General features: G+C 39.4%; 1 protein-coding gene across 5 annotated transcripts; it reads right to left on the minus strand.

The window, feature by feature from the left end:
* Positions 1-507: 507 nt before the first annotated feature.
* gprin2 (G protein regulated inducer of neurite outgrowth 2) lies at positions 508-23,185 on the minus strand. Of its 5 annotated transcripts, none has more exons than XM_012966865.3 (2): positions 23,092-23,185; positions 508-2,742 (listed from the first exon to the last, which is right to left on the minus strand). In XM_012966865.3, exon 2 carries the CDS (start codon positions 2,718-2,720, stop codon positions 960-962), a length of 1,761 nt encoding a protein of 586 aa, XP_012822319.2. In that variant the 5' UTR covers positions 2,721-2,742; positions 23,092-23,185; the 3' UTR covers positions 508-959. The 5 variants fall into 5 exon arrangements, with proteins under 5 accessions (XP_012822319.2, XP_031761865.1, XP_012822318.2 ...); XM_031906005.1 differs by having other exon boundaries at positions 23,035-23,104; XM_012966864.3 differs by lacking the exon at positions 23,092-23,185 and adding an exon at positions 18,112-18,308.

Below are 23,185 nucleotides of genomic sequence, written 5' to 3' on the forward strand. Positions count from 1 at the left end.
AAGCCTAATTTGGGACAACACAGGTGTCAGGCACTGGGCTCTATTTAGCTCTATGTTGTTTTATTGGAGTGATTTATAGGTATGGGGCCTGTTATACAGAATGCTAGGGACATGAAGTTTTCCAGATGAAGGATCTTTCTGTAATTTGGATCTTCATACTAAAGCCTACTAAAAAAAACAATGTAAACCCTAAAAAAAACCCAGTAGGACTGTTTTGCCTTCAATAAGGATTAATTATATGTTAGGGCAGACTAGTATACTGTACTGATTTATTAATACAGAGATAAAGGAAATAGTTTCTAAAAATGTGAATTATTTGAATACAATGGTGTCTATGGGAGATGGTCTTCCAGTTATTCAGATCTTTCTGGATAATAGGTTTCCAAATAATGGGTCCCATACTTGTATTACTTTCTTTATGAAATGCCAATCCCTTCATTGACCATGTGCTTATATTGTTTTGATCCCTGAGGGGGCTAATCCTCAACTGCCATGTTTTCAAACAACATGAATAAAAGTTATATTAATATTTTCACCGCACTGTAACAAGATCTGTGGTCTCAGTACCTTGGTGGTGCAGAACTGTAACAGAGCATTGGAAACTTGTATTTTTATTTTATAAATACAATAGGTTGTTTCTAAGATGCTAAAAAAAAGGAATCTTAAAAAAAAGGTAAACATATTTGCTTTTATGAAGACTTAAACTAATGTCAATATAGTTTATTCAGATTTTGGGAATATTTACAAAGATGGGAATAATACCTTAGTGCAACTAAATTTCCATTAACCTGTGAAAGTTAAAAGGAAACCCAACAATGATGTCCAATCTGTGATCCTTCAAATGATTCTAAGCTGCCTCTTTCAGGAGTCCACCTCCTCTAATCAATGGGTTAAAATTGCTTGGGGACTGGATCTCTGAATCAGAAGTTACAAATTATGACCACAGTGCTCTACCAGGTTTATTCTGCTGTAGAGTTGGTACACAAGCAACAGCTGGATTGTCTTAAGGAATGCATCAAATTTCTAAATGATCTCCTCTTCTCTTTAGTTGATGGATTTATTTTTGTGTCCCTGGACTCCTCAGAAGGCTGTATGTGCTGTTCTATTTGGATATCCAGATGTTTTTGTATGGCCAACCCCAAAACCTCAGGATCCATTGAAGCTCCATATACCTCCCATGTCATTCCCTCATCATCCCAACGGACTTCTCTTACTGGGGACCGGGGACACTGCAGTGCTAAACCTACTTCAGGAAATAAATGTGTGTGACTTGCATTTGGAAGAAATGGAGTAGTACAGACAGATTTGTTTTCCATTATCACAATAGTTTGTACCTCTGCGTCTTTACAATGACGTGGATGCCTGTATTCCCCAGACAATTGGTTTTCAGAAGTCATAGTCCAAGTGTCTTTCATCTCTTTACTTAAGTATGTGGTTTGCTGGTTAATTGATGATGTTTCAGATAATTTAGTCAACAGTTCATTACTGTCTGGCCTATTTAACTGCATTTCCCCTATAGACATTATTGACTGTGGAAAAAGCAGCTTGCCACACCTCATTAGATTTTTAGCATCCAGTCCTGATTCACTGACCGATGACACTAGTTTAGGAAAAACAAAGTTACTAGTGGGTGGTGGCAGAGAACAAAATTCTGGATGAGTGTGACTTGGCACTGATTCTCCAAGTGAGCCTAATCGCCCAGGGGAATACTGCACAGATGGTATGGGCAGAGAATGGCAAAATGCAGCAACAGTGTCATCCTCCTTCAGAACTTGTTTATGAGCTATGCAACAATGACATTTGCAGCTACTGTAAAGTTGTAAATGTTTAATGTTACAGATATTATCACAAGATTTTAGGCCTGGATTATTATAATGTGGTTGGCTACAGATTAGTGAATTGTTTAAAAAACCATTCGTCGAAGTCATTGGTTCCAAAGCTCTATGTTGATATGTTCCAGGCACAGAATTTAGTGATATATTTTGCTTAATATTACTGCTCCCCAAATGGTATAGGGAAATATTTTGATCTCTCACTGAACGCATCATTTCGGTGAGGTTGTTTTGAATATTTGACAAAGAACCAACTATTCCAGAATCACGGGCTGCATCAGAAATACCAGTAGAAGAATAAAGCGTGAAGTATGTGGCATTGTTTTTATTGTGTATCATAGGAGAGCTTGATATTGGTACTTTATTGTTGTAGAAGGAATCTGAATAACTCTTTTGGATGCCTACCTCCTGTGTATCAAACCTGTCAAAACTCTGAGCTTTGGACATAGACATTTTTGAAATACCCAACAAAGAGATATTTTCTAGCATATCACTTTTAGAAAAGCTGTTTCTGTCTGGTTCTCTTGGATTTAGGGAAGAGGCAGCAGATATATAATGATTTTGTGGCTGACTTTTGTCCCCTGGATGATCTATGGAAAGATGACTGCTGTGGCCTTCAACAAAATATAAATCAGGAACTGTGACTTGCATAGTTGACCACTTGTCACTCTGTGAATTTAGAAAATTGTTGTCACTTGTAAATTGGCAAAACAACCTGTTATGGTTTTTATGAACATTGTGCTTCTTCTGTTCAGCTCCTTGGCCATCAGACAGAGTAGAGACACTCTTTGACAGAGAATGGCAGTCCTTTTTAAGCTTCCCATTGCATATCGAATTTAAACTCTCCTGGTAAGAATAAACAGAAAGTCTGTGGTGGCTGCCTTCCATAGCAGAGATGTGTTTCCAGCACCTGCAAAACATAAGTTTGGGTTGAAATGATGGTGAAATAAAGGGACTAATACATTTTTGCACTTTAAACCACACCCATGTTATCACAAGGGCCTGGTAGTCTGACATCAGTAGTAGGAAAGCTTCTGGAAGGGGTAATAAGGGATATGATAGTTGAATACATTGCAGTTCACAATACTATTAGTTTGTGCCAGCATGGTTTTATGCGTAACAGATCTTGCCAGACTAATTTAGTTGCCTTTTATGAGGAGGTGAGCAGGAACCTTGATGCTGGAATGGCAGTTGATGTCATCTACTTAGATTTTGCTAAAGCGTTTGATACAGTACCTCACAGAAGGTTAATGATCAAATTGAGGAATATTGGTCTAGAACATAATATTTGTAATTGGATAGAAAACTGGCTGAAGGATAGAGTACAAAGAGTGGTGGTAAATGGAACATTTTCTAATTGGACCAGTGTGGTTAGTGGAGTACCGCAGGGGTCAGTCCTTGGGCCTTTGCTGTTTAACTTGTTTATTAATGACCTGGAGGTGGGCATAGACAGTACTGTTTCTATTTTTGCTGATGACACTAAATTGTGCAAAACTATAAGTTCCATGCAGGATGCTGCCGCTTTGCAGAGCGATTTGACAAAATTGGAAAACTGGGCAGCTAACTGGAAAATGAGGTTCAATGTTGATAAGTGCAAAGTTATGCACTTTGGTAGGAATAATATAAACGCGAACTATCTACTGAATGGTAGTGTGTTGGGGGTTTCCTTAATGGAGAAGGATCTAGGGGTTTTTGTAGATCACAAGTTGTCCAATTCCAGGCAGTGTCATTCTGTGGCTACTACAGCAAATAAAGTGCTGTCTTCTATAAAAAAGGGCATTGACTCAAGGGATGAGAACATATTTTTATAGGTCCCTGGTAAGGCCTCACCTTGAGTATGCAGTGCAGTTTTGGGCTCCAGTCCTTAAGAAGGATATTAATGAGCTGGAGAGAGTGCAGAGACGTGCAACTAAACTGGTAAAGGGGATGGAAGATTTAAGCTATGAGGTTAGACTGTTGAGGTTGGGGTTGTTTTCTCTGGAAAAGAGGCGCTTGCGAGGGGACATGATTACTCTGTACAAGTACATTAGAGGGGATTATAGGCAGTTGGGGGATGTTCTTTTTTCCCATAAAAACAATCAACGCACCAGAGGTCACCCCTATAGATTAGAGGAACAGAGCTTCCATTTGAAGCAGCGTAGGTGGTTTTTCACGGTGAGGGCAGTGAGGCTGTGGAATGCCCTTCCTAGTGATGTGGTAATGGCAGACTCTGTTAATGCCTTTAAGAGGGGCCTGGATGAGTTTTTGAACAAGCAGAATATCCAGGGCTATTGTGATACTAATATCTACAGTTAGTATTACTGGTTGTATGTATATAGTTTATGTATGTGAGTGTATAGATTGGTTAGTATAGTTTGTGTGCTGGGTTTACTCGGATGGGTTGAACTTGATGGACAATGGTCTTTTTTCAACCCTATGTAACTATGTAACTATATGTAACAAGGGCTTTTTTTTTTATACAGATTAATGGTGGTAGAGAAAAAACCCCAAATGGTTGGTGCTCACTGTAGGGATATCACCCTTCATTCATATGTGAAAGAAATGTATTATGTTATATTAAGACATACCCTTAAATCTATATGCCTCCTTCTCCCCTGTGGATAGCACAGCAACCCCCAGCATATAATTACACACCTTAGGGACCGTATAATGACTATTTCCAAATGCTACACACTCCCAGTACAAACCCCTGCCAAGTTCACCTCCCACAGGCAGCATAGGGCAGGCAGAGTATGGGATATACAGGCAGCATAGGGCAGGCAGAGTATGGCACACACATGCAGCATAGGGCAGACAGAGTATGGCACAAGCAGGCAGCATAGGGCAGACAGAATATGGCACAAGCAGGCAGCATAGGGCAGGCAGAGTATGGAACAGCATAGGGCAGGCAGTACATACAGTGACACAATGCCGGCACTGCTCTTACAGTCTGAACAATTGGGCACTTGCAGGGGGCCAGTTAATATCAGTACTGATTTCATATAAAGATTACACAAAGGTAAGCAGTCACAGCAGCCAGACAGGCATGGGGCCACAGGCTGCCAATTGGACAGCACATATGGTAAAAAACATTGCACAGTATGACTAAACATCTCCAAGACAACCATTGTTTAAAAATTTCAAAATGAAATATAGAAAAATCTGTTTACACTTTTAATAAATGGATTTCAATGCAGGCTTTTGCTGGAGAAGCTCTATTAACTAATATGCTTTGAAAAAACATGTTTTCCCCTAACAGTATTCCTTTAAAATGCACTGAAGTTTCTTTTTTCATAAAATTATTTTCAACTTATTTCAAAACATACAAATTGATCCCTTATGCCGGTGCTGTCCAACTTCTGTGGTACCGAGGGCTGGCCTTCATGGCGGAGGGCCAATTATGGAAACCAGTTTTGACCACTCCCCTTTTTCTAAATGCACCCACTTCAAACCAATCCCATATGCCTCCCCTGTGGGTAGCACAGCAACCCCCAGAACATAACTGCACACATTAGGGACCATATAATGGCTATTTCCAAATGCTAACAAACTGCCAGAACAAACCCCTGCCAAGTTCACTTCCCACAGGCAGTATAGGGCAGGCAGAGTATGGCACACACAGGGCAGAGTATAGCACACACAGGCAGCATAGGGCAGGCAGTACATACAGTGGCACAATGCTGGCACTACTACAGTCTAGTTGTGAACAATGCAGGGGATGAACAATGCAGGACTAAAAGGTGCGAACAATGCATGGACTAAAAGGTGCGAACAATACAGGGTATTACAGGTGTGAATGATACAGGGGGTCAGTTAAACTCAGCACTGATTTCATATAAAGATTACACAAAGGTAAGCAGTCACAGCAGCCAGACAGGCATGGGGCCACAGGCTGCCAGTTGGACAGCACATATGGTAAAAAACATTGCACAGTATGACTAAACATCTCCAAGACAACCATTGTTTAACATACCAATAACAGAAAACATATTTTTTTAAATCTCTAATTGTTGTGAGTAATGCCTCTGTAAGGCACTGCTTCAGGCAAACAGCTCCAAAACAAGTTAAACAACTCATTTCTCAATTCTGCCAGAAAAAAATAAAAATCTGGGTTAACCCTTGTTAAACAGTAGTTTTCAGAAACTAATTATACAGAAAACATTTTTTTATATTGCTCAGCCTATTTGCCCAGTTTTATTTTTATACTGAACTTTAATACTACAATGCAAATCAAATGTATATTGTATAAGTGACTTATGAGCTGGTCCTGACTGGCAATGTATTGATTCTGGCAATTACCAGAGGGGCTGCTATAAGATGCCATAAACAATTACTATTTATTGGGCCTGGGTTGGGCTGTTTGGACCTCTGTGTACTTGAAATGCAAGGGCCCATTTTGAATCCTATTTTTCCATTTGAAACACAGGATTGTGATATAAGAAACAGAAGGATTTCATAAACTCCATGAGGAAATCGCCCTACTAAAACATATAGCAATGCAATAAATAGGGATCCGTTTCTCCTAGATAACACCAACATAGGGCCTTGAAACTCAGACCTGAGTAAAGAGACTAGTGCCTAGCAATGTTTTGTGGAAGAGTTACCATATCGCCTGCATGTTAACTCCACATATAATTTTATTGAGAGTTTAAAAACCAGAAATGAAATGTTTTAAATTATTGTGTGTTTTGGACAAAAGGGGATTTGTTTAAACTCACCAAAATCCTTTTCTTGTAGTCCCATCACAGAGTACAGAAAAGTTAATCTGCACTTCCCTCTAGGAGGCAGAACAGAAAAAGAAACTAACAGGGTTGGACTGGGCCAGTGGGACATTGAGAAAAATGCCTGTGAGCCCCGGCCGTCTCGGGCCCCGCTGGCCCAGACCCAGGGAGGTGCTGGCCAGGGGATAAGCAAGCAGGTGACAGAGGCCCATGAGCTGGTGTGATGGCCCCTGGGGAAGCAATGCTGGAAAGTAACCCTTCTGCTGAACTGCTGGGGATGTGGCCCTCTAAAGGATTTTTATGGCCCACAGTCTTCTCAAAATTTTCGTAGACTTCAGTGTTTGACATTTTCATTTATTCTGGCCCTCGGACATGCTATAAGTAATCGGCCCACTACATAGAATAGATGGTCTGGGTGGAATAGCAAAGTGAAGATACTGATGGTGGTCTTCGCAGACTGGTATGTGAAGGTAGGCGCCCTTCAGCTCAATGGAGGGGTTCCACATTTGTTATGATTGACTGTAGTGATTCCATTTAGGATGGAATGCACAGAAATTTAGAGATCCAAATCTGGCCAAAGAGCTGTTATAGACCGAAGTAAAACCCTCTTTGACATTGGCTGAGGGGAACTGGGACAATGATGTTTGCCAAGAGCATGTGATGGAATCTGTCATGGCCCTTTTCTTTAAGGGTGTTGTTATTAACCCGAGGAAAGCTCAAGCACTCATAAATCATGCCCTTAGTGCAGTGTCACATGGGGAATTTAGTCGCCTGCGATAAATCTTCACTATTGCGAGGCAACTTTTGGCAACCACAGTGAGCGATGCGCATAACTTCCCACCAGCAATTTACATTCTCAGCGGTGGGATGGTATGTCGGGGGATTAGTCACCTGCAATAGTGAAGATTTATCGCAGGCAACTAATCTCCCTGTGTGCCACTGCTCTTAACCAGGAATAACAAATCTCCTTGTGTGCCATTACTCTTAATAAATGGTGTCAATTCATGCATCTACTGCATCCATTTTGTGCAACAGCATTGAGGTTGTAAATGATCCTTTACCACTCAAGAGAAGCTCAACTTTTGCAAAACGACATCCGTTATGTGCAAGAAATGCACTGTAAGGGTGAAAACACACTACAAGTAGCAACTATTTCTCACGGCTACAAGAATAGACAATGCTAATCATTTACTTATATGTAATGAGGCAATTCTCACTATTGTCTATGGCAGGGCATTTTCTGGATTAGCCATGACAAGTAGCATAAGACACAACACAAGAGGCAATCACCTCAACACAATTTCCCCAATTGTACCTCAACAAAGGTGAAATATTAGCATTTTGATTCAACAAAATGAAGCCTGAAGATACAAGCAAAGCGCTGATGAAGGTACTGAAAGATATCTATTTATAGAGGGGCTTTTGCAGAACAGTAAGCTGCTTAATGTCTACCTAATCATGGGGGAAGATTTTAATATCACCCAATCTCACATCATAGGAAGACAAGGTCTGCTAAGACCTTGCATGCTTGAGATATTTCCAGGGACACATAATTGCAGTAACAGATTCAGAAATGACTCCATAATCTGTCCTTTCAAGCCGTACTTATTTCCAGGCTTATATTAATTGGTTAATGATGTTTTGCTGTGATGTACAATTGAAGGATGTAATGGAAGATATAAATCTCCGTAAAGTGCTGCATAGAGTCAGTGCTATTAAAGAAATATGGCTTTTCTTTTTTCATTAGACAAATAAAAAATGTGGAGTTAAAAATGGTACGACACAAAAAATTCCCATTGGACAAAAATCTAAAGGTCATTTCATGAACCGTTATCCAGAATGCTTGAGACCTGGGAATTTCCGGCACCCCCATGCTGCCCCCGCCACGTCCCCTGCACCCCCGGCACGCCCCCCTAACTCCCTGCACACCCCCCCTAACCCCCCACAGGGGCCCCCATCATCCGCCCGACGTCCTCCCCAGGCAGCCCAGTCCGACCCTAAATAGGATTGTTTTGCCACCAATACGGATTCATGCAGCTAAGTTAGGATCAAGTACAAGGTACTGTTTTATTATTACAGACAAAAAGGAGATCATTTTAAACATTAGATTTATGTGCTTAAAATCTGCATTCCCATATTTTTCAGGATAATGAATTTCCAGATAAGGGATCCCATACCTTCTACAGCGTTTCAGTTCAGTTCTTTTCCAGTTTAGTCAGAGATTTAAGCAACAGGATACCCTTGAGCACTATTAAAACTCAACTATATGGAAGGAAAATACTTCCACATAATCTAGTGTAGCTCTGATTGGCTCACAACGCTTTTAAATGCACAATTTAGCCTCAAGACATATCATCGAATTGTGATACATAATAATCTTGTAGATGGAATTACAAAAGGGGTTTTACAAAACCAACACATTTGTTTCTCTCTATTATTGTTTTGTTATCAAAATTTTGACCTATTTTCTTTGCAGGAAACAAATGAAGATCTGCATGCTACTTTAGCCTTTAATCTTGCTGAATGCTATTACAGTATGTATTCTTGCTGAATGCTATTACAGTATGTATTCTTGCTGAATGCTATTACAGTATGTATTCTTGCTGAATGCTATTACAGTATGTATTCTTGCTGAATGCTATTACAGTATGTATTCTTGCTGCTGTGCATTTAATCTGTATGCTTTAAAAATGTTTGTTGCTTAGCTCCAATTAAACCAAAATGTGAAAATAAATTACTGGTCAGTTGCACATCTTCAATAATTTTAAAAATGTGTTCTATGAAGCAAAATGCCAAATTATTATAGTGTGTTCATTTCCAGGCTTTTCAAGCACAGGTCTTCTTTTGTGTAACCCCACCCAGTGAGATTTTAGATAATAAACCCAAGAAAACAGCCCTGGGCTGTGCAAACAAACAGCAGAGTAAAATCAGAATTAATTTTAAAAGCCAAACTTTTATTCTACAGCTAATGCACACATATAAGGCCAGCAGCAAGAACAAGGGGACACAAAACACAAAACAAGATGGCAGCAAAGTGCTTACTTAAATGGTACTCCAACCCAATGCTTTTTTTGAGGTTAGACATTATAATTCCTGGGGGAGTAAGTCATTTAAAAGCCAAAAAAAAAAAACAGTAAGTCTTAAGAGGTAGAGAGTGGAAATCATTTCCGTAAACATTTAAAATCCTTATTTGCTAGGATGCTGTATTTTTAAAGCCCAGTATAAATAAAAATATCACCTACTGACTGTGGATACTACATCATGTCATTTGCAAGCTCCTAAATCAGATTCTTAGATTTACCGTCTAAGCTATCAATGCCTTGAAAATGGGTAGTCCAAGCAATAGGGAGAGCTAAATGCCAATGTAAAGAATAATGCCAAATCATCTCCTGTTGTCCCAGGGTTCTCCTGCCAGAGGCTTGTGGCTAGACAGACAGAACCCCAAATGGTTTGTATAGCTCCTGCATGTCTATGTACTGCATTGACCTTAAAACAATATTTAAATTGGATCTGCAGATAGTTACATAGTTAAGGTGGGTTGAAAAAAAAAAAAAAACAAAGTCCATCAAGTGCAACCCTTGGAGTTTCTCTCATGACAGAGCTGGATAACTCCCTCTCCCCCCTCCCTTCAGAATCTCCTTGTCTGCCTGGCGTGGTGCACATGCCCAGTTCCAAGCCGTTTCAATGAGCATGCTCACTTGAGATGAATCTCTTCTCTACACAGCAGATGATTTAACTCTTTAACCACGCCTCTGGAGAAACCTTTTGGATCTTTTCCTCCCATAATTGCTTCTACCAGAGATGCCTACATTCTAAAATGGTGTGAAGAGCAATGGGTATCTACAAGGACAGATTTGTGCGTGTTTTTGGTAATGGTAAGAGCAAAGCAAATATTAAGAAGTCTGTGGCAGTACAGGCTGATATTAGAGTGTGGTAAATGGAAACTGGCAGTGTCCTGGAGAATTCATAACAGAACACTTGTCGGTATACTGTAACTATTAGCAAGCACAGCATTTGACATAGATGTTAGTCTTACTGCCACCATAACTGGCTTAAATCCAAGAGGCTGACCTGCTGACCGAGTCTGTGATAACAATTATTGGAGAAAATTGCATGACCTATAGGAAGAGCTGAATGCTGTATCAGTTAGTGCTATCTTGTTACAGGTGTCCGAGTCACTTTAAGTGCCATTAACATAGCAGATTGCAAGGATATTGATACCCCTGCTTAAGCACAGGTGAGTCAGTGACAGTAACTGAGCAACTAATGCGGGAAAATCCTTTATAATCTGGCTGATCAGTTGTACTTAAGGACATTTGGAAAGCACTCCTTTCATATATCTGAAGAAGTGTTTTGCTTTGGTCTGTGAAATCTAATTTTTTTAATTTTTAAATACTGGCATAAAAGTGAAGCTTGCTGCAAACTAGGTGAAAATAGGCAATCACACATAAATATATTGTATTTATGATTATGACGAAAATAATAACACTTAATAAGCAGAGCTGCAGGTATCCAGCTGGCTTTGTATTGGATGGTGGGATTATTAGGTTTCTGTAGCATTTGTAATACAGGTTGAGTTTTGACAAACTAAATATAGTTAGAAATTTTTAGAAATGGTCATGCTATACATTTATCCTAAATGGTTCCAAGTAAGCCAAAACTCACACATTGTTAACGTTATTCCTAATAAATAGGAAATTGGGGTTAACAATACTTACATAAGTTCTGCTATCTGCTTTCTAGATAACTGTTTAGATAAAAAGAACACTGGCCACAATTCAAATTAGACATCTGCATTATAAATGCAGTTTACATGGGTTTGTATTTTATAGCTATAGTGCCTGACTAAAAGCACCTAGGGAGAACACTATATGAGCGAGGTAAGGTTTCACCTGTTTAATGTGCAGCAGAAATTAGCTAAAACCATTGCCGTCATTTTTGTCCAAGGTAAAGGGTTGCTTTGGTCGGCTTGTATAGCAGATTGAATACATGCACTATTTTATGCAACTTTTACTGTCAGTATAAATACTTCTCATCAACCCGATTCTCAGCTTCTGTTTTTTAATGAAGGTATTCTATAAATCTATAATTATATGTTTAATAAGTGAGGCATACTATAGTCATGTAGGTATTTGGCACAGCCTAATAGTAACCTAATAGTACTGAAAATTATGATTAATTGGTATCACTGATACCTGGTGGGATGAAAAAATGCGACTGGGCTGTAAATTTAAATGGTTACACAATTTTAAGGAGGGACAGGGATTAAAAATGGTGGAGGGGGAGCTACTGTTGCAAAAGGAGGAGGCTTCACAACTAGATCAAGTTATTATTATGGGGGGCTTTAATTATCCTTACATTGACTGGAGTAATGGGATGGCCAAGTCAAAAAAAAGCTAGTAGGTTTGTAAATATGCTAAATGATAACTTCAACAACCTACTAGGAATAATGCTCTTTTGGACCTGTAGATATCTAATAATACTGAACTCATCTCTAACATTTATGTGGGTGAACATTTAGGTAACAGTGAGCTCTATAAAGTAGTAACTAAAACACTTAATTTTAATATGAGGGTGTTACTGCAATGTATCAACTGGGAAAGGTTTTTCACAGGGTTAAGCTCAGAAGGAAAATGGAATATATTTAAAAAAGTTGCTTAACAAGTATACAGGTCAGTATATTCCACTTGTAAGCAAGGAAAGACATCGCCTTTATGGTTGGATAAAAGTGTTAGTGAGGTTGGTAAGAAAAAAATGTGCTTTTAAAGCATTCAAGTTAGCTGAGACAGCAGAAACTTTCATCAGGGACGAGGAAGCAAATAAAGCATGCAGGAAGGTATCAGGCAAGCTAAAATAGAGATGGAAAGGGGTATTGCAGCTAGGAGTAAAAGGAATCCAGAATTATTTTTAACTTTGTAAATAGTAAGAAATGAAGCAAGAAGGGTTAGGACCCCTATAATCACAGGGGGGGTCACTTGGTTGATGAGAACAGGGAAAAAGCTGAAATTCTGAACTCTTATTTATCATCTGTCTTCACCACTGAGGAGCCAGTTAACCAAGGCTTCCCCTTTAATAGACCCAATTCTAGTAATATAACTACTGATGCATGGTTCACTCAGGAGGAAATTAAAAAGACACTTGATTGTGAATTGGTGAATTGCTAATGTGGTTCCTTTATTCAAAAAGGGATCCCATTCTCAGCCTGAAAACTATAGGCCTGTTAGTCTGACATCAGTGGTAGGAAAGCTTTTGGAAGGGGTAATAAGGGATATGATACCTAAATACATTGCAAATCTCAATTCTACAAGTTTGTGCCAACATGGTTTTATGCATAACAGATCTTACCAGACTAATGCCTTTTATGAGGAGGTGAACAGGAACTTTAACGCTGGAATCTACTTGGACTTTTCTAAAGAAAAGTCCAAGTCCTTGGTCCTTTGTTTTTAACTTGTTTATTAATGACCTGGAGGTGGGCATAGAAAATACTGTCTGACGACACTAAATTGTGCAATACTATAATTTCAATGACAAAATTAGAATCTGGCCAGCAAAATGGAAAATGAGGTTTAATTCTGAAAAGTGCAAAGTTACGCACTTTGGTAGAAGTAATATAAATGCAAGTTATACACTCAATTGTAGTGTGTTGGGGGGATCCTTAATTGAGAAGGATCTGGGAATTTTTGTAGTTGGCAAGTTGTCTAATTCCATGAAATGCCATTCAGTGGCTACTAAAGCTAATAAAGTGCTGTCTTGTATAAAAAGGGCATTGACTCCAGGGATGAAAATATAATTGTGCTTCTTTATAGGACCCTGGTAAGGCCTCACCTTGAGTATCCAGTGCAGTTTTGGGCTCCAGTCCTTAAGGATATTAATAATCTGGAGAGAGTGCAGAGACGTGCACCTAAACTGGTAAAGGGGATGGAAGATTTAAACTATGCGGTTAGACTGTCAAGGTTGGGGTTGTTTCTCTGGGAAAAAAAGGTGCATGCGAGAGGACATGATTACTCTTTATAAGTACATTAGAGACGGTTATAGACAGTTAGGGAATCTTCTTTTTTCCCATGAAAAAGTGATCAGTGCACCAGAAAATAAACTTTCATTTGAAGCAGCATAGGTAGTTTTTCACGGTGAGGGCAGTGAGGCTGTGGAATGCCCTTCCAAGTGATGTTGTGATGGCAGATTCTGTTAATGCCTTTAAATGAACAGTAACACCAACAAATGAAAATATATCAAAGAAATTAAACTATAATGTACTGTTGGCCTTCCCTGATAAAAGTTGTGTGTTTGTTTCAAAAACACTACTAGAGTTTATATAATTTGTTTTATTGAACAAGCATGATATCCAAGTCTATTGTAAAACTAAAATCTATAATTAGTATTGATGCTGTTATATAAAGTTTATTATGTTAGTGTATAGATAGGTCAGTATAGGTTTATTTGTGTGCCGGGTTCACTTGGAAGGCTTTTCTCTGCTAAAACAGGCAGTGTTTTTACATCAGAGGCCTCACTTACACTATTAGCAAGCTAAGCGTGCTACACAGCTGTTATTTTTACCAGAGTAAACCCCCAATAGCTAAGGGCAAAGACATATGGAGCTACTTAGAAGCAGCTACTTGCCACAGCTACTATATGCCACAAAATACCCTGCCATAGACAATACTGAGAATTGCCACAACTAAAACACACATAGAGACAATTATCAGTAAATTATCAGCATTGACTATTGCTGTAGCCATGACAAGTAGCTGCTACTAGTAGCTCTGTGTGTCTTCACCCTAAATGCTGGTGTCACCGCCTACCAAGACTGTTATGGTTGTCAGTATCACTTTAAAGGGGAGCCGTCACTTTTATAAACAAAGCTACAGTAGGGGCAAAATTCTTTTTTCTAAATAGGTTTCATTTATTTAAATATTTCAGTTTTATCAACTGAAAACAAATCGGCCTTGCTGTTTGTAAGTGACGCAATGCAAATTTGTGGCTCGTACCAGAATCAACCACCCGCAGAAGGTGAGATCTCTCAGCAGCTCACACCATGAATGTGTTGTAATAAAATCACTGGGTTGGTCAGAGGAGCTGCTTTGAGTTTCATGGTGAATATGCCAGTATGCAGTCTATAAGCATGTATATAGTACCCAGTTATAAATGCTTATATTTAGCCTATATGCATGCTGTCATCATAAATATATTGTCCCAATGTATAGGTGGTAACATGTTTATGGGTAATATGTATATCTTGAAATTCTGTTCCATTCCTGTTAGCAGTTTAGTAGAACATTTTTGTACTCTTTTCTGTTCAATAACATCCTCCCTGAAGAATGAGGCACAATACTGCTCATCAGACTTAAGGTGAAGCTTTACCAGGGATCTATAAATGCAAAAGTATGATTTCTATACTCGAGTCAATACAGTTTTTAATACAAGACAATATTATGGTAAATTTAGTATACATTGATGGAAACTGTCAAGAATAGCTAAGTCTGTTTTCCACAATAACCCACAAATCCTCAGTAATTCAGGCCACTAAAACACTTCAGTCTGGTGTATTCAGTAACTAGTATTCATGCCGTTTGCCCAAGTAAATAAGCTTGTGTGTAACAACATCTGCTGCCCAGTCCTCCAAGTATTTCAAAATACCCTTGCAAAATGCCAGTCCTTTACAAATTATGAAGCAACAGACCCCTGAGGTACTCCATGTATTAGCCAACTAAAATATTGTGCTTATCACCACTCTTGGTAATATATCTTTTAGACAGTTCTCTGTCTAAGTACAATTCTAAATACAAGTTCAAGGCCAACATTCTCTAAAGGGATTCCATTAAACTGTCTTATATGCATCTGTGGTTTTAAAGACCAAGGAAAGTCTGTTCATGATACATCATCAGCTGATAGTGCTAATTAATAATGAAAAGGCTCTTACGATTGTGTCTTATAGAATATTTTTCCCCTGCAGCTCATCATCATCAAATACTTGGATGACATTATTTGCACCAAATACCTAAGCCCAAAGATTTAGAGACTACACATGCACATGAACAAGTCTGAAAAATCTGCACATGTGTTTAAAATTCTGCAAATGTTCAGATGATGCAAAAGGGTTAGAAGCGAGCATACACAGAGTGAATGCTTAGGCTAATGCCAGATGTGGCGTTTGACATATTTTCGGCAAGCCGAAAATAGCGCCATAAGCCTCCTACTTGTGCCAGCCCCCGAATGAATGAAATACGCTCGGGTGCAGACACATGTAGCCAATATCCACCAAAAAACGCGAGACTTCATATCTTCGCCGGATATTGGCTACATGTGCAACTTCAGCTTCAATTGGTCTTCATTTTTTCATCTTTTATAGTTTTGAATTATTTGTCTTCTTTTTCTGTCTCTTTCCAGCTTTAAAATCCCCCATTTTAAACTGACCCCAAAATCCAAAAAACTATTTCTGTGAGGCTACAGTTTTATTGTTATAGTATATAATTATTTCTTATCTTTCTATTCAGCCCCTCTACTATTCATAAATCAATCACCATCTCAAATCATTCTACTCTACATTTTACTAAGGTAAACTGGACCCTAGTAACCAGATTACTGCTGAAATTACAAACTGGAGAGCTTCTAAACAAAAAGTAAAATAATTTAAAAACTACCAATAATAAAAAATGAAGACAATTACAAATTGTCTTAGAATAGCATTCTCTGAATCATACTAAGAGTTAATCTAAAAGTGAACAACCCCTTTAATTACTTTTTGGCACCTGAAATACAGAGATCCTCAGCTCTCCACGGGCACAAGAAGCTAACCAACTGAAATAAACAGGCTTTCTGTATAGCAGTTCAATCCATCCACCAAAGGAATGAGCACATTAAGGTTGGCACCTGTACTTCTGAAGAGAATGGATGAACAATTTTACTACAAATCCATACTGCAAACAACAAATCTAACTGCAGTTTTCCTAAGAGACTGCTGTTTTTACTAGTTAAAATTACTTCCATTTAAACCATATTTTTACATTTACAATTAAGGGTTAATGAACTTATCAGCATAATGCAAATCTCACTTGGTTCTTTGCCTACCTTACCTTGAGTATCAAGAATGGAAAGAATGCAGTTAAAACTGAGCTCTCTCTGTAAAGTGATATTTTGAAGGCAACAGTAGCAAAGACAAGTTTTTTTGCTGGATAAGGAGGAGATAGACAGCTCTCTGCTTCGTTTCCACAGGTGCCCACCGCTTTCCTGCCCCCCTTCTCCTCTCTGGGCTGCAGAGAATAAGATGGTGCAGCAGGGGGAGGGTGGAGATAAGCTGCAGACTCAGCTGATTACAAGGAGGAGCTCCAAATGCACAGTGCAGAAGGTGCAGGTCAGAGAGGAAATAGAATTTAGAAGGATAATTTATAAATGAGTGAAATAGAATGGAGAGAACAGTACTGGCCCTACCTAGAACCCAGATGCTTACACTTGTTTACCAGCAGCAGATATCTTTGCAGGAGACTATATAAACTTGGTTTCATAAATAATCTTTATAAGCTTTCTACTGCATCCCCAAATTCCATTGTATCCATCTCCAGTCAGATCTCTGTGCAGGTCTCTACTATTTGTCAGCCACCTGCCCTTAACTAGTTTACTATGCAGCTGCCCTGGTCATTAGACTGTCTCAATATGAGTACCTGGTATACTCAGGTGGACAAGGCCCCAACGGGGTTTGCTTCACTTCAGTCGTGCTATACTAAATTTTACCCCTCTTTTTTTTAGAACCTCACAAACTTAAGAGTGTAACTGATGTGCACCCAATGGGGAATTAGTAACGTTTTTTGAATGGAAATTCAATCTTACTACAAAATCCCATTGGTAAATATTTCCCTGTCTAGAAAACCCCAGGCACAATATCTTGATTTTAAAAATATAATGAGAATAGACAGAGCAGGGCACCCTATGTTCAGTGGTGTAACTACCACACAGCAGTCCATATGCCCATGGGGCATATTTATCCCAGTGAAATTAAAGCTCACTACAGTCAGCGAGAGTGAACTTCATCGCTTTTGGTTGATTTTTATGGAATTTTTCAATTTGTATTTATCAAATTCTGAATTCTCCATTTCACCCATTGATAAATAGGTCTTTAAAAATCCTATAGAAAGTCATGGAATTTTACGCTGGTGTACTGTGTTGAACTCTAATTTCACTCCGATAACCCTTTGATTTAAGGTACAGCTAGACTGTAGATTTTAAAGGGCAAGTAAATCCTTTTATATTGGCTCCTGGGTCTTCACCATTTCCAGGTTATTAAGGGTACTGGCACACTAGATTTGTCGCCAGTGGTAAATTTGCACTACAGTAATTGACAAGTCTCACAAAAATGCCTCTTCACTTACCTACGGTTTGTTGCTTAATCTCAGGAAATTTCCTTCTTTCTTTTTACAAATCTTCCCATGTGCTAGTACCCTAAGAAGCTGAAAGGATTTACTGTATCCCTGTTATCACTGGAAGAATGCAGAATGTTGCTCCCGAGCCACTGATTGGGGATCACTGCCCAAGCGGGAAAAACACATTTTTGCTCCCCCCAACTGAATTATGTACCCTAACTGAAATACCTTCAAATTTGATTCTTGTGCCTCCCATTCCAGTATATTATTTCATGGTACTGGTCTCATGCTATGCACTTCTTCTCATTGCCAAGGGCGTAAAATGGATGCCTTGAACTTGAATTGGCTGCACCTGCTTTTCTAAAAGCCCTGGATGACAAACTGGGGCCTCTCTCTATCCACCTGCAGAAAGATATTTTACCTGCCATGTTTATCCCAGTCTGAACTTTCAGGGCTTACTTGCATACCACTTTTATAACCTCCACAACTAACTCTCTACTTCCATCTAGTGGTTAACTCTTTACAATAGTTTAAGTATTTAGCAAAACCCACATTTACATCCTCTTACATACACACAAATACACATTATACCCTTCAGCTCCAAAACAACTCCTTGCAAATGTAATACCCCATACAGCAAATGTATTATCCCATACTTCCAAGTAATGATACAGACCATGTAAGAGTTAACTAGCACAGCTCATTATGCAAAGTGTATCTTACTTGTAGACAAAAGAGAGAAAATCAGATCATTTAAAAGAAGTCTCTGAATTATAGTCTGGAATTGGCCAGGCTCTAAAATACCAGACTTAATGTGACCATTTTTGTAATATCTTGATTTTTTTTACATATGTTCCATTCGCTTATTCTGGATTATTGAAATGATGCTGACATCTTCCTATAAAAATCCATAGGAATGTGTCAATATTCTTAGGGAAGTTTAAGCATCAATATCTTCTGGTCTAAAAATTCTGCATGCCACCCCCAGCACAGTGGTACCTGCTGTGGGGGGAAAAGAGCTCTAGAAGCCATGCTGTATACTTTGATCATAAGGGGCTGGGGGCAGTACGATCCTTTTATAGGCTGATTACAAATGAAAACACTAGTCTAGCCTATTAAAGGATCGGGCCGCCTCCAGACCAGTGTGACTGACACAATTGGACAGGACCCTTAAAGGTTCAGCTTTGTGTTCATTTTAGTATAGTTACATAAGGTTGAAAAAAGACCAGAGTCCATCAAGTTCAACCCTTCCAAGTAAACCCAGCACAGACAAACCTATACTTACCTATCTATACACTCACATTCATAAACTATATATACAACCACTAATACTAACTGTAGATATTAGTATCACAATAGCCTTGGATATTATGCTTGTTCAAGAACTCATTCAGGCCCCCTTAAAGGCATTAACAGAGTCTGCGATTACCACATTACTAGGAAGGGCATTCCCCAACCTCACTGCCCTCACTGTGAAAAACCACCTGCGCTGCTTCAAATGGACGCTAAAGGGGTGGCCTCTGCTGCGTTGATCATTTTTATGGGAAAAAAAGAACCTCCCCTATCTGCCTATAATCCCCTCTAATGTATTTGTACAGAGTAATCATGTCCCCTTGCAAGTGCCTTTTTTCCAGAGAAAACAGTCTAACCTTATAGTTTAAATCTTCCATCCCCTTTACCAGTTTAGTTGCAGTCTCTGCATTCTCTCCAGCTCATTAATATCCTTCTTAAGGACTGGAGCCCAAAACTGCACTGCATACTCAAGGTGAGGCCTTAGCAGAGACCTATAAGGGCTCTGGCACACGGAGAGATTAGTCGCCCGCGGCAAAACTCCCTGTTCGCGGGCGACTAATCTCCCCGAGTTGCCTACCCCTGCCATCCCACCGGCGAACATGTAAGTCGCCGGCGGGATGGCAGACGCGGCGGCGCGATTTCTCGCAAATCGCAGAAAAAGACTCGCGAGTCTTTTTCGGTGATTTTCTGAAATCGCCCCGCCGCGTCTGCCATCCCGCCGACGACTTACATGTTCGCCGGGGTGTTCGCAGGGGTAGGCAACTCGGGGAGATTAGTCGCCCGCGAACAGGGAGTTTTGCCGCGGGCGACTAATCTCCCCGTGTGCCAGAGCCCTAAAGAGGCAAAATTATCTTTTCATCCCTTGAGTCAATGTTTTATGCAAGACAGCACTTTATTTGCTTTAGTAGCCACCGAATGACACTGCATGGAATTAGATAACTTGTTATCTACAAAAACCCCCAGTTCCTTCTCCATTAAGGATCCCCCTAACAAACTACCATTTAGTAGATAGCTCACGTTTATATTATTTCTACCAAAGTGCATAACTTTGCACTTGTCCACATTGACCTTTATTTTCCAAAGCGGCAGCATCCTGCATGGAACTTATAGTTTTGCACAATTTTGTGTCGTCAGCAAAAATAGAGTACTTTCTATGCCCACCTCCAGGTCATTAATAAACAAGTAGAAAAGCAAAGGACCAAAGACTGACCCCTGCGGTACTCCCTGTTCTCATCAACCAACTTACCCCAACAACCAATCCCCTTCTTGCTTCATTTTTTTACTATTCACATAATTAAAAAATAATTTTGGATTTTTTTTACTCCTAGCTGCAATATGCCTTTCCATCTCTACTTTGGCTTGCCTGATTTTTTTGCATGCTTTATTTGCTTCATTTTACCTGATGAAAATTTCCGCTGTCCCAGCTAACTTGAATGTTTTAAAAGCACGTTTTTTCTTACCAACCTCGACACTAATATGTTTATTCATCCATAAAGGTTTTGCTTTTCGATGCCTGTCCTTGCTTACAAGGGGAATATTGATGATGTAGAGAGAAATACTCAGAGACAATGTGCAATTAGTTGTTATTCTTTATTATTTGTAGTTTTTTAGTTATTTCATTTTCAGTTTAGAAGCTTTCAGATCTGGAGTTTCAGCAGCTATTTAATTTCTAGGGTCCAAGTTACCTTAGCAACCAGGCAGTGGTTTGGATGAGAGACTTGTATATAAATAGGTGAGGGTCTCAATAGAATAGAAAGTTACAAAAAATAACAATAACACTGTAGCTTCACAAAGCTATCATTTTTTGGCTGCTGGGATCAGTGACCCCAAAAGAGCTGGAATAAGAAGGCAATTAATTCAAAAACTATAAGTCCAATTGAAAAGTTGCTTAGAATAGGCCATTGTATAACATACTAAAAGTTAATTAAAAGGTGACCCACCCCTTTAAAGAACAAGTAAACCTTTTTTTTCTATGAGTAAAATTACTCTAAACAGCCTCCAGAATTACCAACCTTTGTCCCAACATTCTTTCTGACCTGGTTCCTCAGTCAGAAGGTATTCTTTATCGTTGCTTCCTTGTGCAGAGTGAAGCCCCGCCCCCACTTCCTGTTCAGTTCTCTCTTCAATTCGACAAGGTTGTCGGAGTGAAGAGCCTTCTGCGCATGCCTGGAGGCAGCAGGAGCCAGTCTGTGCATTAGCCTTTTTTTTTTTTTTGCTGAGAGAACTGAACAGGAAGTGGGGGCAGGGCTTCACTCTGCACAAGGAAGCAACCATAAAGAATACCTTCTGACTGAGGAACCAGGTCAGAGAGAATGCTGGGACAAAGGTAGGTAATTCTGGAGGCTGTTTAGAGTAATTTTACTCATAGAAAAAAAAAGGTTTACTTATTCTTTAAGGGCAGGGACACACAAATCAGATTGTCTGCTTTTCTGCTCTTGCATTTGGGAGACAGCTGATTGGCTTTCCTACACTCACTCCTCTAGCTCCATTGACTGGCCTAGCATTGGCCTGTTTGGAGCTACACAGTCGATATCTGCTCTGGAATGTGAAAGTATCAATTCTTGTGATGATATCCACTCATGTAGATCCACACAAGCTGATGCTTGTCAATAAACCTAAAAGAGTGAGTGCATGAACATGGATCTGCTTTCCTCCACCTATGTACAAAACACAGGAGGAGGAAACCAGACAATGCGCTAAGTGTATCCCTGCCCTTAGCCATGTTGAACAGTCAGCTGAGGTGTAATGTTGGGTTGAGGAGATATTTGGGCAGAAACATGTTTGTGCCTCAACCCATCTAGTAATACTGACAAATTTGTAATGATTTTCATAGGAATGTTTCAGTATTGCTTTAAATATAAAATCCAATATGTTTAGTCCTTTTTGATCCAATGAATCTATAGCCTGTAACAGTCTGCCAACTGAATGTTGTCCATGTAAAAGCTAATTAAAGGAAAACTATACCCCCAAACAATGTAGGTCTCTATAAAAATATATTGCATAAACCAGTTCATGTGTAAAACCCTGCTTCATGTAAATAAACACATAATCACAGTGCACACAAACAAGCCAAGCCACACATACATGCTAGGCCACATCAGACAATTAATGGACAGAGTTCTGTCTTTTGCTTCAACATGTCTTCCTGTTACAGTTAGAGCTGCATTATTTCTGGACTTGTGATCTCTGAGTGAGCACACAGCCCATCACTAAATGGTGGATCAAAAGAAAGGATATAAATGCACAATATTTACTCACCAGTTAGGCAAGATTCTTTAATAGGTCACAACAAAATGTAATCTATCTGTTGGTTAACTATTTATTGAGGGGTATAGTTGTCCTTCAACTATTTGACTGCTGGCAGAACATGTGTTTAAATTAATAGTTTTACTGCTGGAGTGCTTTGTAAATTGGTGAAAATGAATCCTTTGACCTATGTGAAACAGGTTGTGGACAATATATGACAGGTTGTGGCTTTGTTGGGTTGGTGGTAGTGTTCTTGGGATACCCGGGCTAGTTTGGGGGTGTGATTGTGCTAGTTTCTATGCTGTGTGCAAGGTGAGCAAGAGACTAAATAGTCTAACCCTTTATATCTCCAGCTAAACCTGCGCCTGAGGTGGTGCATGCAAGTGGGCATGTTATGTCATAACTAGGGGTGGTCAGGAAGTATGTTACCCATCCACTCTCACAAATTAACCTATAAACCCCTGTAAAAAAAAAAAAAAAAACTATTAACCCTTTCATTAATAAAACTTTTTATTATCCTGCCACTGCAGGTTTACACTCCCTAATCTGCCCCAGCAAAATGAACTCTTGCATTTCACATTAACTCTCTCCTTAGCAGTCTTATCTACTTACGAACTGGTTCAGTCTATACAAGCATACACAGAGTCGGAGAGTGCGCCTGGTGCTTACAGTTCCTTCAGCAGCTAAGTGACACAGGTGTGGGGACAGATCCTAGTGCCCTCGGTGCGAGGAAAAGGAATTATGGGAGCTCAGACATATTAGT

This window comes from Xenopus tropicalis, chromosome 7 (genome assembly GCF_000004195.4).
Source record: "Xenopus tropicalis strain Nigerian chromosome 7, UCB_Xtro_10.0, whole genome shotgun sequence".
In the NCBI taxonomy this organism is placed as follows: Eukaryota; Metazoa; Chordata; class Amphibia; order Anura; family Pipidae; genus Xenopus; species Xenopus tropicalis.

What these genes read in the sequence shown, in the direction of transcription:
- gprin2 (XM_031906004.1), bottom strand. Translation starts at nt 17,031, where the DNA reads ATGAAACCAAGTTTATATAGTCTCCTGCAAAGATATCTGCTGCTGGTA. An exon ending in TGTAAGCATCTGGGTTCTAG is followed by an intron (nt 2,743 to 16,957) that starts GTAGGGCCAGTA and finishes TATGTTTTGCAG; the next exon opens with GTGCTGGAAACACATCTCTG.